General features: G+C 35.2%; 1 protein-coding gene across 8 annotated transcripts in view; it reads left to right on the forward strand.

The window, feature by feature from the left end:
- Positions 1-17,573, forward strand: part of celsr3 (cadherin, EGF LAG seven-pass G-type receptor 3) — a 92,660-nt gene that overhangs the window by 44,182 nt on the left and 30,905 nt on the right. For all 8 annotated transcript variants that reach the window (XM_087264815.1, XM_087264819.1, XM_087264817.1 and 5 more), the window contains exons 5-15: positions 1,472-1,587; positions 1,776-1,864; positions 4,936-5,093; positions 5,201-5,364; positions 6,713-6,838; positions 6,999-7,168; positions 8,851-9,036; positions 9,278-9,388; positions 9,986-10,154; positions 12,465-12,606; positions 15,237-15,357. In XM_087264815.1, coding sequence (XP_087120941.1) covers positions 1,472-1,587; positions 1,776-1,864; positions 4,936-5,093; positions 5,201-5,364; positions 6,713-6,838; positions 6,999-7,168; positions 8,851-9,036; positions 9,278-9,388; positions 9,986-10,154; positions 12,465-12,606; positions 15,237-15,357 — 1,552 coding nt within the window. The remainder of the gene's footprint in view (positions 1-1,471; positions 1,588-1,775; positions 1,865-4,935; positions 5,094-5,200; positions 5,365-6,712; positions 6,839-6,998; positions 7,169-8,850; positions 9,037-9,277; positions 9,389-9,985; positions 10,155-12,464; positions 12,607-15,236; positions 15,358-17,573) is intronic.

The following is a 17,573-nucleotide window of genomic DNA, read 5'->3' on the forward strand; positions in this document are numbered from 1 at the left end:
ACTCTTTTAAATCTGAAAGTCTTTGCTCAGGAGAGCGTAAACAGGGCCCATCTCTCTCACAGCTCGAGCCTTTTGTCAGCAATTTGTCTGAAACAAGCTAAAAGATGTTTAAAGTAAATTTTTTCTTTACTCTCCGGAGAACATCCAGAGACTTGTCAGTGCGTATAAGAAAGAGAAGTGGTTATTCGGGATGCTGTTTGACAGCTTGGTGGGGAAAGAAATTGCAAATACAAACAACATCAGACACTAATAGAACTGAGGTTTATTAAAGAAAAAGGCAAACTTGTGACTAAATGTTGAGCGGGTGTGTAAAATAAGACAAACAATGAGTAAACATGGTGACAAAACAGGATTTAAAAAAAAAAAACATGGCAAAAGAAGTAAACAAAGAAATAAGAAACCGTACTTTTTACTTTTAATTTTTACAGTAGTTTATTTGAATAAGTTATAATTTATATTAATTTAAACATATATTGCTTGTGTGTTTCTTATTAATTTTATTTTATTTTATTTCATGGTCCACTGTTTTATTTTTTTTATACTTTATGGTCCACTATTTTATTTTATTTTATTTTATTTTATTTTATTTTATTAATTAATTTTTTATTTTTTATTTCATTCTCCATAGTTCATAGTTTCATAGTCCAAGCATGGTAACAAAACAGGATTGTAAGAATATGACAAAAGACATAAACAAAGAAATAATAAATCATACTTTTTACTTTTAATTTTAACAGTAGTTTATTTGAATAAATTGTTATTTATATTAATTTAAATATATATTGCATGTGTGTTTTTAATTTATTTTAGTTTTATTTAGTTTTATTTTATTTTTTTATTTTATTAATTAATTCTCCATAGTTTTCTTTTATTTTATTTTTTACTTCATTCTCCAGTTAAATTTTTTTATTTTATTTTATTTTATGTCATACATCATTCTACATAGTTCTATTTTATTTATTTTATTTTTATTTATTTATTTTATTTTATTTTATGCTTCATTCTCCATAGTTTTATTTTATTATTATTATTATTATTTTTTTTTTATTTTATACTTCATTCTCCATAGTTTTGTTTAATTTTATTTTACTTTAATAAGTCATAAATTTGTTTGACTGTCTTCAGTTCCCTCGTTAACTTGTCACAAGAGAGTTTCACTGCTGAAGTATGTCCAGAATACATAACTTAATAAAAAATGTGCATAAATAATAACTCTGAATAAAGTAATATATAAAAAGCCATTAATGTTTCTCTAAATGTGCATAGGTCATGACTTCCAGTTCTAATGGGTATGGTTTGCTGAGTGGAAACTTCTCATGTTGACTGGAAATTGAGTTGGACTACTTTAGAAATTACTTTAAGTGGAGTGCATGCCTAAAACAATTTGTGGGCCTCTTAATATTAAACTCTAAATGGACCATTAACGAGTCATCATTTAAAGATGCTGACTAACATTACATTTGTTTTGTAGGTTCGCCACTTTAGAAAGTAATGGTTTACTCTTCTACAATGGCCGGTTTAATGAGAAGCACGACTTCCTCGCTTTGGAGATATTGGATGGACAAATGGTGCTTAAATACTCCACAGGTAATGTCTGTGTTCAAAGAGTTTAAATTCAACCTGGACCTATCTATGGTCATAATTTGCTATTATAATGAAGTATAACGTCACAGTCTGATTGTGACTATTTAACTATTTTACATTTTGACTAACTCATGAATTTGTATGATCTCATTCACACTTTTTCATAGGATATGCTCTTCTGTTTGTCACAGGTGAGTCTTCTACTCAGGTGAGTCCATACCTGCCTGGAGGAGTGAGTGACGGCAACTGGCACACCGTTCACATCCATTACTACAACAAGGTGAGAAAGTCCACTGAAGAAGCTGCTTGCTTCCTAGATTATTAAAGGGATAGTCCAAGTAAAATTCTGTCATCATTTTACTCCCCCTTATGTTGTTACTGACCTTTAGGATTATTTCTTCTGTGGAGCATAAAAGAAAATATTTTGAAGAATGTTTAAACAGAGAAATACTGGTTCTCATTTACTTCCATTGCTTTGGACAACACAACAAAAGTCAATGAGAACAATACTGCTTGGTTATCAACAATAATGTCTTCTTTGTTTAGGAGAAGAAAGCAGTAAGAATTTTATATTTCATTTTCCATAGTTTTTATTTTTTATTTACATTTTATATTTTTTATTTAAATTTTTTATTTTCTACTTCATTCTCCATAGTTTTTTTTTCTGTTACAGAGATCGTCATTTCCAATTTAATGTAACATTTTTTGTTTGTTTCTTTTTATTGTTGAGCTCAAAAAAAAAGCAAACCGAATGGAAACGTTGTACCTGAATCTGATTGTTTTCAAATATAAATACTGACACTCATTGGATACAGGACAGACATTGGCGAGGTGCAGCTTAATAAGTGTAATTCCATTCTGGTATAAATGGGATTGTTTTTGTTTTTACTGTAAGAAGTTCATTATTCAATTAAAACCTACATTAGTTAATATAAATTAATGTTTTCTAGTTATTTTTAAATATTAAATAAATTAGGAAATTACCCATGGCAACTTAAGTGTAATAGAGTTTGGTGTATTTACTTTTGGCCCCCACTCTCAATCAAATTTCGTTTTTGATCCTTCATAAGAAAACGTTTGGGCACCCTTGCTATATAGTCCCCCTAAAATATATGTTGACCCCAATAGCCTAGCATCGACATATAGCACGGAGGTGCTCACGGTAAACCGAGTTCAATTCCTGGCACAAGCTCCTTTGGCAATCTTTCCCTTCTCTTTGCTCCCCTTACTTTCCTGTCTGTAATCTCTACTATCCTGTCTATTAACAGTGGAAACCCCAAAACAATAGTTATAAAAAAGGTTATCTATAAGCTAGAGTGTTACAAAATCTCTGACAAAATTCACATTTAGAAGATGTGGCTAAAACTGATCATTTATACACGTGCTGTGATATAAACAAAGTTATATTTTTAAAAAGTTAGGAGACTGCTCAATATGTCCCACCCTGTATTTCATATTTCATTACGTCACACTCTGAACAAAGCAGTGTATGTCAAGGCATGTCAGGGGATATTTGATACTGGAACTACCAGAATTCTATAAATACTAGAACGGCCACTATGGTTATTCTGACCGTTCATATAGACCATTTCAATGTGGTCATGTCATTTGCCCATGAACATTTTCCTGCTTGTCATCAAACTTTTTTATAACTTTAACAAGAGGCAATTTAACCATAACTTAATGATAAAATAACATTACATTATTATTTATCAATATGTGGCTCTTTTTGGATTCTCGCAGGCTATAGAAAATCATTAATTCATTGTCTTTTCAGCTTAGTCTCTTTATTAATCTGGGGTCGCCACAGCAGAATGAACTGCCAACTTATCCAGCATATGTTTTACGCAGCAGATGCCCTTCCAGCTGCCATTCATCACTGTGAAACCCATACACATTCATTTTCACACATACACTATGAACAGCTTTAGCATACCCAAATCAGCTGTACCACATGTCTTTGGACTTGTGGGGGAAACCATATATCCGAAGGAAACCCATGCGAATGTGGGGAGAACATGCAAACTCCAAACAGAAATGCCAACTGGCCCAGCCAAGGCTCGAACCAGCGACCTACTTGCTGTGAGGCGACAGCACTACCTACTGCGCCACAGCATCGCCAGTTATAGAAATTAAAATAAAAATGTAAAACAGGAAATAAGTTGGGACCATTGTTTTTGTTTACATCCCTCAAAATGGTCCATAAGACTGTAGGGAATTTCATTTTGTCAAGTCTTATTTAGATTCAAACCTTCTATTGAGCTTACACTAATATATTAACTTTTTTCATATTGCCTATAAATGTGTATGAGTTACTAGACTGCCCTAGAATGAACGAATGTAACTTTTTCCTTCAAGCAAGAGAGCAAAGTTTTCCACTGCAATGAAAATTTTGGTTATGGTTTTTGAAAGACATGTCTAAAATAAAGTTATGTCTTTGATATCAGAAAGGTATGTTTTTGTTAGCAGAAAGTTGCTACTAAGCACACATATTAAAAGGCACATGAACAAATAGAAGACGCTGAAATGCATGCGGTCAACTTGACCGTTATGGTCATGCAAGGTAGAAATACGCAGAAGTCTTTTGTGTTCTGTAATTTTAATAAAATGCCAACGTTAGAATTAAATATACACACTTTTAAGAAAAGTCAGGCTACTATAGTTACAGGCGAAGTCAGAATTATTAGCCCTCCTTTGAATTTATTTTTCTTTTTTTAAATATTTCCCAAATGATGTTTGACAGAGCAAGGAAATTTTCACAGTATGTCTGATAATATTTTTTCTTCTGGAGGAAGTCTTATTTGTTATTTCGGCTAGAATATAAGCAATTTGTTATTTTTTAAACACCATTTTAAGGGCAAAATTATTAGCCCCTTTAAACTAAATATTTTTCCAATAGTCGACAGAACAAACCATTGTTATACAATAAGTTGTCTAATTACCCTAACCTGACCCTGACCTAATTAACCTAGGTAAGCCTTTAAATGTCACTTTAAGCTGTATAGAAGTTTCTTAAAAAATATCTAGTCAAATATTATTTACTATCATCATGGCAAAGATAAAATAAATTAATTATTAGAAATGAGTTATTGAAACTATTATGTTCAGAAATGTGTTAAAAAAGATCTTCTCTCCATTAAACATAAATTGGGGAAAAAATAAACAGGCGGGCTAATAATTCTAACTTCAACTGTATATTTGAATGAAGTTATTAAGTTAAAAAATTCAAAATGTCTCCCTCTAAATGTCTGCCTCTATACTCCTAGTATTCAGAAAATTCTTGTAATGTGTATTTAGGATATAGTTGTGTGATATCTGTACTCACAAGGAACCATTTTTACATAAATCCAGCCAAAACGCAGTGTGAGCGGTGAGGTTCAAGGCCCGTCCGATGAGAAGGTTGCTGTCTTGAGTGTAGATGACTGTGATACTGCTGTTTCTCTCCGCTTTGGTGCTCAACTCGGCAACTACAGCTGTGCAGCCCAGGGAAGACAGACCAGCAGCAAGAAGTGAGCGTTCACACACTCACACACGTTCATTAACAGTGTTGGTTTTGCTCCAGAGAGCACATTTAACGTCTGTCCCATTCTCTTTTTGTGTTTTCCCTCTCTCACAGGTCTTTAGATCTGACAGGCCCGCTGTTTTTAGGAGGAGTTCCTAACCTGCCTGAGAACTTCCCTTTTAGTACACGAGAATTTATTGGCTGCATGAAAGACCTGCATATTGATAACAGACCAGTGGATATGGCAGGATTCATTGCTAATAATGGCACATTACCAGGTAACTGATTATTTTTGATGTGATAGTAAGACGACCAGTATCTGTGGCCTGTTTATATCTGGTTTTAAGATGTTTTTGCTAAATACAGACGTAATAAGGGTCTGTAATGTTTTACATTATAGGCAACCTTCCACTTTTTGTGTCATTTGAAAATACATTTGGTTGGATTGCTTTTAAAGTGTAAAGGCAAAATAGATTGAAACAGCCTTAAAAGATCATTACTAAATGTGTTCTGAGAAAGAGCACTAAAATAAGGTATCCATACGTTGTTGCATTGTTTTAAAACTCAAATTACAAGCAAAATCATAGCACAAGCACATCCACATTCTTGTAATTAGCTTTCTTTCTCGGTTTCTGCTAAGCTGCGTAACGCAAGTATCAGTAGCACTTGTATTGAGTGCTCCTGTGGAAGGGATTTAGAGTGTGATGAAGAAAAGGTTTTAGCGAAATCCGAACACAAGTGATCACAAGGGACACATTTGAATGCATGTTAATTCCAAATGGAAACGTAATGCGTCTCAACTGACCACTTGTGATTATATTACTGAAAAACGCATAATTATAATAATACAGTAATTATAAGGTGGAAATATTGCCTGTGATCATGATTCAAGTTGCACTGCTGTTCATAAACTTGAGCTTACCAAATCAGCATTTGGAGATTTCTGAAGGGTCATGTGACTCTGGAAACCAGAGTAATAGCTACTGAAAATTCAGCTTTTACATTATTAGAGTAAATTACATTTACAATTATATTACAATAGAAAATTCTAATAATTCATTACATTATTACTTTTTTTGTTGTTGTATTTTGAATCAAATAAATATAGCTTAAAATGAAGAGACATCTTTACAAATATATAAATATATTATAGTAATTTATAGAAAATACTATAGTGTTTTGAATCATAGAGCAGTAAAGCTCTTGGATAAATCTGCTGTGGTATTCTTATAGTTGTGATAATACTGTCTAAAAACTAAAGTACTAAAAATTGTATAGTACTAAAACTGTAGTAAAACATAGTACTAAAACTGTAGTACTATAAATAAATCACCATATACTGTAGATTTTCTATAACTATATAATACACCAGTTTACTTTAGGAAAAATTCAAGCATACTACAATATTTAATATTTATAGTTTATCAATTCACTTTAATTATTACAGTATGCTTTATCATTAATTAATAACGAGTTGTAAATACTATAATATAAACATTATAATAACCTTTACTATAGTATGCTTCAAAAGCACTAAATTATATTTTTATGTGAGTTTCTAATGAGTACATTATTGTAGTGTATATTCATGTGATCATTTATGTGAATCGACTGTCTCTTAATTAGGCTGCAGTGCCAAACTGCCTTTCTGCAAATCAAACCCATGCCAAAATGGCGGCACATGTCGGGTGAGCTGGGAGACGTTCTCCTGTGACTGTCCCGTTGGATTTGGAGGGAAAGACTGCAGCTTAGGTAAGATCCATGTAATCGTACAAAGACATACAAATAATTCTCCATTGGCCTTTAGGTGGATCTTAAATCAGAATGCCAGCATCCAACAGGAACTATTAGTAAATGTTAATGTCATAATGGCACTGTTGATCATGGTGTTGTGTTGATATGATTTCCTCAGTGATGTCCCACCCTCATCGTTTCCTGGGGAGCAGTGCACTGTGGTGGGACCTGAAGAATGAAGTCACCATCACCACACCCTGGTACATGGGGCTGGTGTTTCGCACCCGATCCAAAGAGGGGGTCCTGCTGCAGGCTCAAGCTGGACAGTACACCAACCTGATCTTCCAGGTAAATATGCTTACAAAAACAAAACCACAAGGAAAGGGTCCAATACTTTCAAATTGACAGTCAATGCATCATTTGATTGCTTCATTAATGGTACATTTGATTTCTTTTTCAACAAAATTTCAATAAAAAATCTTTGTGTGCATTTTAAAGGATTATAATAAACAGTTTAATTGGTGTAAAGAGGAAGTCCTGCCTTATTGGTAGAATGGGGTTGTCACATTTCTGAACTGTATGTGTGCAGAACGAAAGTAAGCACTAAAAGGTGAACTAAAAAGCTGCAGTGTGTGCATGGCCTCAATGTTTTATTTAGCATTTTTCATAACCATCTTCACTTAAAAAAAAACTACAATAGAATACATTTTCATCAAAAGAAAGTACTACTCTAAGTAAAATCAAAGAATTGAAGCCACCATGAATTATAAACAAGGCTTTTCGTTCTGCAAAGCAGCTCTACTGTACAAATGCTCTTTGGCATTAAGGAAAAATGCCTTGTTTGCCTTTAGATATCCCAATAAGTGTTTTAAATTATTAAGGACTTGATGAAAGGAAAACATTATGTGGTTTGTAGTAGGAAAGAAACATTTTCTCTAGATGCCAGGGTTGGGAAGCCTACTGAAAAATCATACTTCAGTAAAAGTACTATTATTTGCCAATAAATTAAGTTCAAGTAGAGTATCTGTTGTAAAAGCTACCAAAAGTATGAGTAAAATCTAGCCTTTAAAAAAGTTGCTCAAGAGTAGTGAGTATTAAACTGTGAAAATGATTCCACCTTATTCCATGCAAATTAAAGAGTAGCGTAAGGTAGACACATTTACATGAGAAGTGATGTAATTAAAGGCAAGAATCTTGCTGTGACAATATGTTAATGCTTAGGCTGTGCACTTTAAACCCTGACTAACAAGCTGTGAGTTATGTAAACCAAGCTCATGCAAAACTAAGAGAATACATTTGTGCATGCATTTGAAAACGTAACATTCTGTAGTGCATTAACAGTAGTTATTGCTTGACGGCATTTGGGCCTTAATCATAATGATTTCAGTCATTTTGCAGTAGTCATGTTCCATCAGTGACATGCTGTCTAGACAGTTTCTCACTTGTTGCTTGTTGTGGAAAGCTTCTGTCTCTTAAGGTTGGTCTACCTGATTTGATTGGATGGCAGTCATGGGACTGAATATTCTGCTTAGCCAATCACAATAGACAAGAAACATTAATAGTGACTGCAGGCTGAAGGAAAACAGTGAAGCAAAAGTACTGATACAGCACAAAAATGTACTCAAATGAAAGTAAAAGTACACATTTTGTAAACTTCTTAAGGTACAATTCCTGAGAAAAACTACTCAAGTAGTTTGAGTATTTGTAATTCGTTACTTTACACAACTGACAGAAGCACATTATTAATTAAATCAAACTAGCTTGACTTTGAAGTAAACAATAAATTATCAAGACTCCATATTTTTAGACCAGTGGTCCTAAACTCGGTCCTGGAGCACCATTGTCCTGCAGTTTAGTTCCAACCCCACTTAGACACACCTGATCCAGCTAATCAAACTCTTTCTAGGTTTGCTAGAAACTTCTCCCTCCAGGACCGAGTTTTGGCATCCCTGGCTTAGATAATCAAATATAATTCTTTTGTCCTATGCAAACTTTAAATAAAAGTCAAGTAATTGTGTCTATTATTTCAGGTGGTTGGGGGTCAGTTGGTGTTTTCTGTGGCTCGGGGTTCGACTCGGCCGGTCAGACTGCGACTGGATCAAGTTCAGGTGTGTGATGGACGCTGGCATGACCTACAGCTTGAGCTCCGTGATGTCAGGAGTGGCAGAGAGACTCGGTACATTGCCACAGTGCGCCTGGACTTCGGACTGTATCAGGTACACACTCCCATCCCAAAAAAACACAAGTGATCTTCTAACCCCTATTATATTGCTGACTCACTGTTATAATCCTGTGTTGTAATCCATAATCTGGAATTCTGGAATATCAGACTCTAATCTTTGTGGATTAAACTACAAATCATCCACAGGTCACTGGGCTAAGGGTTAAACACTGATATACATTCAGTATCATCTAAATGGACTAATTTAATCCCATTTTCTCTCCTCTCTGTCACAGGGAACGGTCATCGTTGGGAATGAGATTAATGGTGTAAAAGTGAAGCACCTGCATGTGGGTGGAGTTTTAGGGTCAGGAGAGGTGCAAAATGGGATACGTGGCTGCATTCAGGTGCTTCTTTCTAACTTCTTTTAGACAGTTTCTTTTCATTATAGATGAATATATCCTCACTGCACTACTGCAGCCTTCCATAATGTATGACATACTGGTAGTTTTTAATTCCTAATGGGGTCATTAGTTTTAACAAGCTGACAATTAGCTGAATAATTAATGAGAACTTAGAGAACAGAGATAATGTAAAAGTTCCCTCAGATGAGCAGTCAGTGAAACATTTGCCAATTAAACTCCAATTTGCATTGATTATTGTAATTTTTTTTGTATTTACTGTAAAACTAGGGCATTGATTTTAGCAATTGCTTATTCATTTAGCTAATGTTAAACATTGGAAAATGTCCCTTATTCTTATCAAAGCGGAATTTATTTTTTTGTGATAAAAACTGCAGTATTGGGACATATTACCACAATTTACAATATTTATCATATATTTTAAAAAGTAATTTATTCCTATGAGTATAAAGACAAATTTTCAGCAAAATTACATAATTTTTTAGTTTCACTTGATCCTTTTAAACTGCTGATTTGGAAATTTTTTTTATCATTATCAATGTGTTTAATATTAATGTTTGTGTGCTCATTATTTGTCCTCAGGGGGTACGCCTAGGGGTGCGTCCTGATTCCCCTGCATTGCCCCGTCCATCCAGAACAATCAAAGTGGAAACTGGCTGTAATGTTGGCAATCCGTGTAACTCCTCCCCTTGCCCCACCCACAGCCAATGCACAGACGAATGGGATCGACACACCTGTGTTTGTGAACCAGGTGAGATGGAAAATAATATTTGATTTAAAATGCACTGAATCAAACATTATAAATGCATGGAATATGGTGCAAATGTATGAGACCACTAGTGAAGATCTATGTTGGATCTAATTTAAAGGCATAGTAATTTGCTATTGATGTAGGTAACTTTTTCCATCTCAATAGAAGAGTACAGATTTTTATCTGAAACTGATTCATTAAATGCAAGTCCTAGGGGCTGCACGGTGGCGCAGTGGGTAGCATGTTTGTGTCATAGCAAGGTCGCTGGTTCGAGCCTCAGCTGGGTCATTGGCATTTCTGTGTGGAGTTTGCATGCTCTACCCATGTTGGCATGGGTTTCCTCCGGGTGCTCCGGTTTCCCCCGCAAGTCCAAAAACATGCGGTATAGGTGAATTGGGTAAGCTAAATTGTCTGTAGCGAATGAGTGCGTATGTATGTTTCCCAGTGATGAGGTATTTAAGCAATTAAAATCTCTAATAGAATGTTGTCAAAATTTCAAAAATAGAATAGTGTCCAACAAATGAATCCTCTCTATCTCACAGCATAGAGCCCTTCATGACAAACAGTGCGGAATATAAAGACAAATTGTGGCAGATGGTTGAGAACCACCGTATTGTTTTGCGATTTGTTTATTTTTTTGCAGCTATTTATTTAATACTCATTGAACTCAGTATGCAAAGTTTCTTTGAAAACTGCATTTTTAGAATAACGAATATGAAAAAAAATGTATGCAAAAATGTTGTCTTTAAGTATATCCACTAAAGTCTGGAGCAGTTTTAATTACCAGTTCTGTCAAAAATGAAACCTAGTGCAAATGTTGAGCATTCAAGCTGCAATAAAAGTTTCACAAAGTTTGTGTAAAAACCAATGATCATGTTTTTCAGCATGATTTGGGATGAGCCGAACAGCGTCTTGTGCTTCAGTGGAAGCAGAACATCCAAATATTAATAATGCATAGAGCGTGTCAGCGGCAAGTTGCCAGTCTGACAGCTCACCCACACAGAGTAAAAGAGCTGCTGATGTTTGCGCGTGCTCACGCTGATCACGTCTAAATGAGGATACAGACCCGTTCACTTCATTATCATGCCGTTAGAGTTACATCAGGCCAGTGTTATTAATAGTGTTGTGCGGAAAGAGAAATCAAAGGCTCCCCTCATACACTGAATTAATTTCTCCTACTAGAGTAAACCCACACGCGCGCACACACGCAGAGAGACAGTGCAGGAAAATGCCTAAATTCACGAACAGCTCTCTTTCTCAGTTGTTTGTTTTATTCCCGTACATAATTTAACATTTTTAATCAGTTTCATTGTTGCTGCTTGCTACAATTGATTGAATGAGAATATAGTCACGTTTTTTAGGCAGTGACTTCTGTGTTATTCAAAGCCATCTTTATCTGAAGAGCATGGTTGTATAACTTCATTTCTTTTCTGATTGCTGAGCTTTTCTTGATAGAGCTTGTGTACATTTTTCTAAAGAAGTTCAAACATCTCTCCGCTCAACGAGAGAGACAGAAAAGGGACTATTGTGTCTTTTGATCAGTCGATGTGCAGATGGAGGCTTTTGTTATACTCAGAGATCAAGGCTAGGCTGTATGATGGCTTGTTTTGAGTAGAGCATGAAATGCATTCTGTCCATTTTGCTCCTATGCCTTAAAATCTGAAGGTTTTTTTCCTCTTGAACGGTTTGTAGATTTCATTCAGGCAGGTGTATTTATTCCTCTGTTATGTGCGTGGATTTGATTTATTTTATAATACTTTTTATTGGATTATTTTTCCCCCTGAGATCCACTTAGTCATTTTTTATTTTTCTTCTTTACTCTTTAAACAGGCTTTTCTTTTTTTTTTTAATACTGTGCCTTCAAGCAATGCGAAATGAGTAACAGCATAAGCTGAGGGTTGCTGTCGCATTCGATATATTTGGCACTGCCTCATTCTGCGTTACATTGTTGTAGGTTCACAAAACGGTTCACGCTGAAACGTGTTGCTCAAACTGTTGAGCTTGAATGGATGTGATCAGTCATAAAGTTGTGCAGTGAGCTGTTTTATGCAGTTTACTTTCAATGGATGATTGTTTTGAAGCTCTGAATGTACATGTTTTCATTATATGACGCAAATAAACAGTAAATAACGCTGTGCAGCTAGTCTGCAGCAAAATGGACGGTATGAATTTTGTGTTCTACTCAACACAACCCATAATACAGCACAGCCTTGATCTCTGAGTATAGCACACTTCACCTTTAAGTGATAATGTTTGTTTTTTTTATAATTCGAGGTTTGTGTTGTAACAGTTCTCTATTTTTCTATTTAGGATTCTATGGTAAAAGCTGTATGGATGCTTGTCAACTGAACCCATGTGAGAATCAAGCAAAGTGCCACAGGAAGCCCAGCTCCTCTCACGGATACATCTGTGACTGTGAGGATAGTCACTATGGACAATATTGCCAACACAGGTACACATTCACAAACACTGCATGCGTTCACACTATTACGCCCCAAGTCTAGGGGACAAAAAATGACCTAAAGGGAATATTAAATATTTGGGTTGCGGTGGTGGATTTCCTAAAAAGATCCCCTTCGATTAACAACTAAACACAGACACTCAAAATTAAATGGATTTATTGTACTGTAGGTAGAAAAATATTAAGGAGCAACTCTTCAGGGTGACCACTGGCCAAAATAAGAAACAAAATAATATTTAAGCAAAATAAACTAAATTACCTATAAATCTTTAAAAAAAAAATACAGGAGCGTACATCACTCCCTAAACATAACCATATTAATCAAAATAAATAGGCAGGCCACCCCTACCACTACAAAGTTTTGGGTCATCAGTCGAAGGCGCAAAATCCACAAGCTCTTTCCCAGACCACTGGACACTGCCATTGCAAGGTACATACAAATAAAGAGTTCAGACACACACACACACACACACGCACACACACACACACACACACACACACACACACACACACACATATACATGTGTATATATGGTTTACAAGGGGTCTTCATAGGCATAATGTATTTTATAAATTACTACTATTTACTATTTGGCTTTACCCAACCCATTGGCAAATTTTCATAGTGAAAAGACTCCGTTGAGTGTTTTTTAAGCAACACAAGGGATGTTCTCGGAAACCACCTTTATAGAGTACCTCATATCCATCTCATTATACAATTTCCTTGTAAACCACATAAAAAGTGCACACACTTGTTCCTACAGTACATCATGGTGGTGACTCTCATTGATGTAATGAGGTTTCTACTATGCAAGCAGTATATTCTTTAAACCTACCCCAACCCTACCTCTAAAGCCAACCCTCACAGGAAACAATCTGCTTTTTTGCATTTTCAAATTACTTCATTCTGTGTGATTTATACAGTAAGCATGTTTACCTATATATATACTAGACACGACTGTTTTTGTTGTTTTATCCCCTTTATCAAATATTTTTTTAAATAACCTGTGGTCTGTCCTAATGCCCCAGTAAAAGTAAAGGGGACTCTATAGTGTTAAAAAAAAAAAAATCATTAAAAAAAATCCCATGGCACTTCTCGTAAAGTGTAGGGATTTAACCCCGGTGTCCTGGCCAAATTCCCTCCATTGGCCCTTACCGATCATGGCCTCCCAATCATCCCCATTCACCAAACTGGCTCTATCACCTTCTTTTCACTTCCCCTATAGCTGGTGTGTGGTGAGCGAACTGTCGCCGTTGTCCTGTGGCTGTTATTGCATCATCCAAGTGGATGCTGCACACTGGTGATGGTGTGGAGAGACCCCTCATGATTGTAAAGCGGTTTGGGTGTATATAAACACATTATATAAACAATGTATACACACATTACATTGCATTTTTAAAATAGATTTTGCAGAAGATTTGCTAAGTTTTGTACTTTAAAGTAACCATGAAAGTAGCATTAATAATTATAATGTTTTAATGCAGTAGAGCAGTATTACTCTAAATTATTTACCTATTCACATCATTTTTTAATCCATGTGCCAAAGCAGTCTTCATTTTTAATGCTGTTAACCACTTTGTGTCCTTCAAATAACTTTTCATGGAACAAATATATGAATGGATATTTAGCTTGATTATTTGGTTAAAAATGTTGTGAGGTACTGTAGAAAATAACTGTAAAAACTGTAAGATACTGTAAAAATAATTGATTTTTTACTTAAAATATTGTGCCCAAGCAGACAAAATCAGTGTTTCCCCATTTGAGAAGCTGAATTTCTATCTGTCATTGGTAATGATAGACTATTGCAATTTTTATTTTAAGACCAGCTTTAAAAATGCTAAGTTTACTTAAAGGTATTTTCTCAGAAAAGAAAAATCATTGCCAGATTTTTGGCCAAAAGAATTTGAGAAAATACTGAAAAATGATTTCTGCCATGTACAGTAGCTCCTCAGTCCTGTAGCCCAGTTACTCTTACATTGATCCATAATCTCTAATAAGCTGACAAACAAATGTAGAGTAAAATAATCACTCAGGAATGGACAAAGTCTTTATGTGCATTGAGATTGTGTGTGTACTGTATGTATGTGTGAGAGTTTTATATCACACTAATCCAGTGTTGGAGCTTATCCAAAAGCCTGGTTGTGTATGGTGGATAGGTTTGTGTTCATGTTAATGATGCATTTGTTCTACTTAGCTGCACATGTGTATATGTATGTGTGTGTATGTGTGTGTGTGTTTGTATGCTGGAGGTTTGAACGGATGAAAGTAGACTTAAGTTTGCTGACAGACTGTGACTCATGGTGACCCTGATTCAACCTCTTTTCAAACACACATACACACACACGTTCTGCCAAATCCTTCACAACAGCGGCATCTCATCTGCTCTCTTTTATCTGCCGGCTCCATCTCTCTCTCTGTGTGTGTGTGTGTGTGTGTGTGTGTGTGTGTGTGTGTGTGTGTGTGTGTGTGTGTGTGTGTGTCATGCTGGCTCGCTCTCTATGTCAGATCTGCCCTAGATACATAGGTATTTGATCAAATCTAACTCTCTCTCTCTCTCTCTCTCTCTCTCTCTCTCTCTCTCTCTCTCTCTCTCTCTCTCTCTTTCTCTCTCTGTGTATAGGATAGAGCAGCAGTGTCCTCGTGGTTGGTGGGGAAGCCCGACATGTGGACCCTGCCATTGCGATGCCAGTAAAGGCTTTGACACGGACTGCAATAAGACCACTGGACACTGCCATTGCAAGGTTTATGCAAATAAGAGTTCACGCATGCACATACACCTGTATATATGGTTTACGAAGACTCTCTGTAGAGGTAATTATTATAATAATTAAAAAAAAGCTATTTTTTTGGCTTTACCTTACCCAAAATCCTAACCCTGAACCCTCACAGGAAACCTGTGGAAAATGTTTAAGCAATACAAGGGATGTTCTCATAAGGGTTAAATAATCGATATAATAAATAATCGAGAAATAATCGAGTTCAAAAGATAGTTCAACTAAGCTTGTTAAAGCTAAAAGATCATGAAATGTGTAATTTTGTAAAATACAGTATAATAATTATTCATTTTTTATATTATCTTTAATTTCTGTTACAATTTTACACCAAATTTATTTAACATGTCATTTTGAGTTTCATTGTGTGCCTGTACATAATTTGAAGATAATAAAAGATGCAGCTTTGAAAAGCTTTGGAACTTTTAAAAGTTCTCATCTGCACTACCTGACAAAAGTCTTGTCACCAATCCAACTTTTAGGAACAACAAATAATAACTTGACTTCTAGTTGATCATTTGGTATCAGAAGTGGCTTATATGAAAGGCAAAGGCCTTTAGTACACTTATTTTACCAAAATAAAAATATGATCATGTCTTAATTTTTAATTATTTAATTCGGACAGTAAGGTCTGACTTTGCTTAGAAAAAAAGTCTTGTCACTTCACATAAATAATGTACAGTATAGAATATAAAGTCATGGTGCAGTGGAAAAAGACTTAATATTGCGCATAACTCTCATGAGCTTGGAGAACTGCATCCACACATTTCTGCAATGGCTTAAATAACTTATTAATCAAGTCATCTGCAATGGCAAAAAAAGCGTTCTTTCAGGACTCCCAGAGTTCATCAAGATTCTTTGGATTTATCTTTAACGCCTTCTCCTTCATCCTACTCCAGACATGCTCAATAATGTTCATGTCTGGTGACTGGGCAGGCCAATCCTGGAGCACCTTGACATTCTTTGCTTTCAGGAACTTTGATGTGGAGGCTGAAGTATGAGAAGGAGCGCTACCCTGCTGAAGAATTTGCCTTCTTCTGTGGTTTGTAAAGTAATAGGCAGCACAAATGTCTTGATACCTCAGGCTGTTGATGTCGCCATCCACTCTGCAGATCTCTTGCACGCCCCCATACTGAATGTAACCCTAAACCATGATTTTTCCTTCACCAAACTGGACTGTTTTGTGTGACAATTTTGGGTCCATGCGGGTTCTAATAGGTCTTCTGTAGTTATTGTGATGATTGATGCAGTTCAACAGATGATTCATCTGAAAAGTAATCTTCTGCCACTTTTTCAAATGATCAACTAGAAGTCAAGTTATTATTTGCTGCTCTTACAACTAGGATACAAGACAAGACAACAAGACTTTTGTCAGATAACAGATGCTAAAAAAACCAACAAATGTTGTGCATACTATAGTATTAAAAATGCTGTTCATTGACACAGAAGGGCATTAGATAGTGAGTTTAATTGTCAACAATCATACTTGTGATTTGATTATCGAACATGTGGCATATTTTTGCATTAAATGTACATTTTATGACTTAGTTTTGTGATTCTGAATACAAAAATATATACTTTTCAGTATTTACTCTTTAGTTAATGCTATTTTTAGGAGTAAATGCCAATATATTTACACATATAAACGTGCATACAGTATAGTTGGTCTGTGAAGTGTTAATTGGTTTGTGTGTGTGCCTGTTTTGCTGTAATTAAGAGATTAGAGATGTGTTTTCCTCACTCTTGGGTGCTATAATGAAGCATTACTCACTCTCACGTCAGGCTTTTCATTATCCATACACAACACTCCAGTCCCAAATGAAAATTTGAACGACATACAATTTTATCAGGCTTTATATAAGTCTTTTTTTTTCATTCTAATGTAAGCAAAACATCTCTTTTAAGTGTTTATTCCATTGCACTTTGTCATTTTGTGTTTGTAGCTTTCAAATCCAGTGCAAAGGCTGTTTTATCAAAATAAATTTGTCCTCCAACATTGAGCCATAAATCTCCACTTCAGCAGCACTAATACCAAATGTTATATTATTATTCATATCTATATTCTGAAGGTTTTTACAGAGGGATATGTTCAAAAAACATGCCTTATTATACACAACATTTTATTGTACAAAAGAAAATCTGTCTCAGACTGCTCAACAAGAAATTCCCCAAATGCCCAGTGTAAA

This window comes from Danio rerio, chromosome 8 (assembly GCF_052040795.2).
Source record: "Danio rerio strain M-AB ecotype USA chromosome 8, GRCz13ab, whole genome shotgun sequence".
NCBI lineage: Eukaryota > Metazoa > Chordata > Actinopteri > Cypriniformes > Danionidae > Danio > Danio rerio.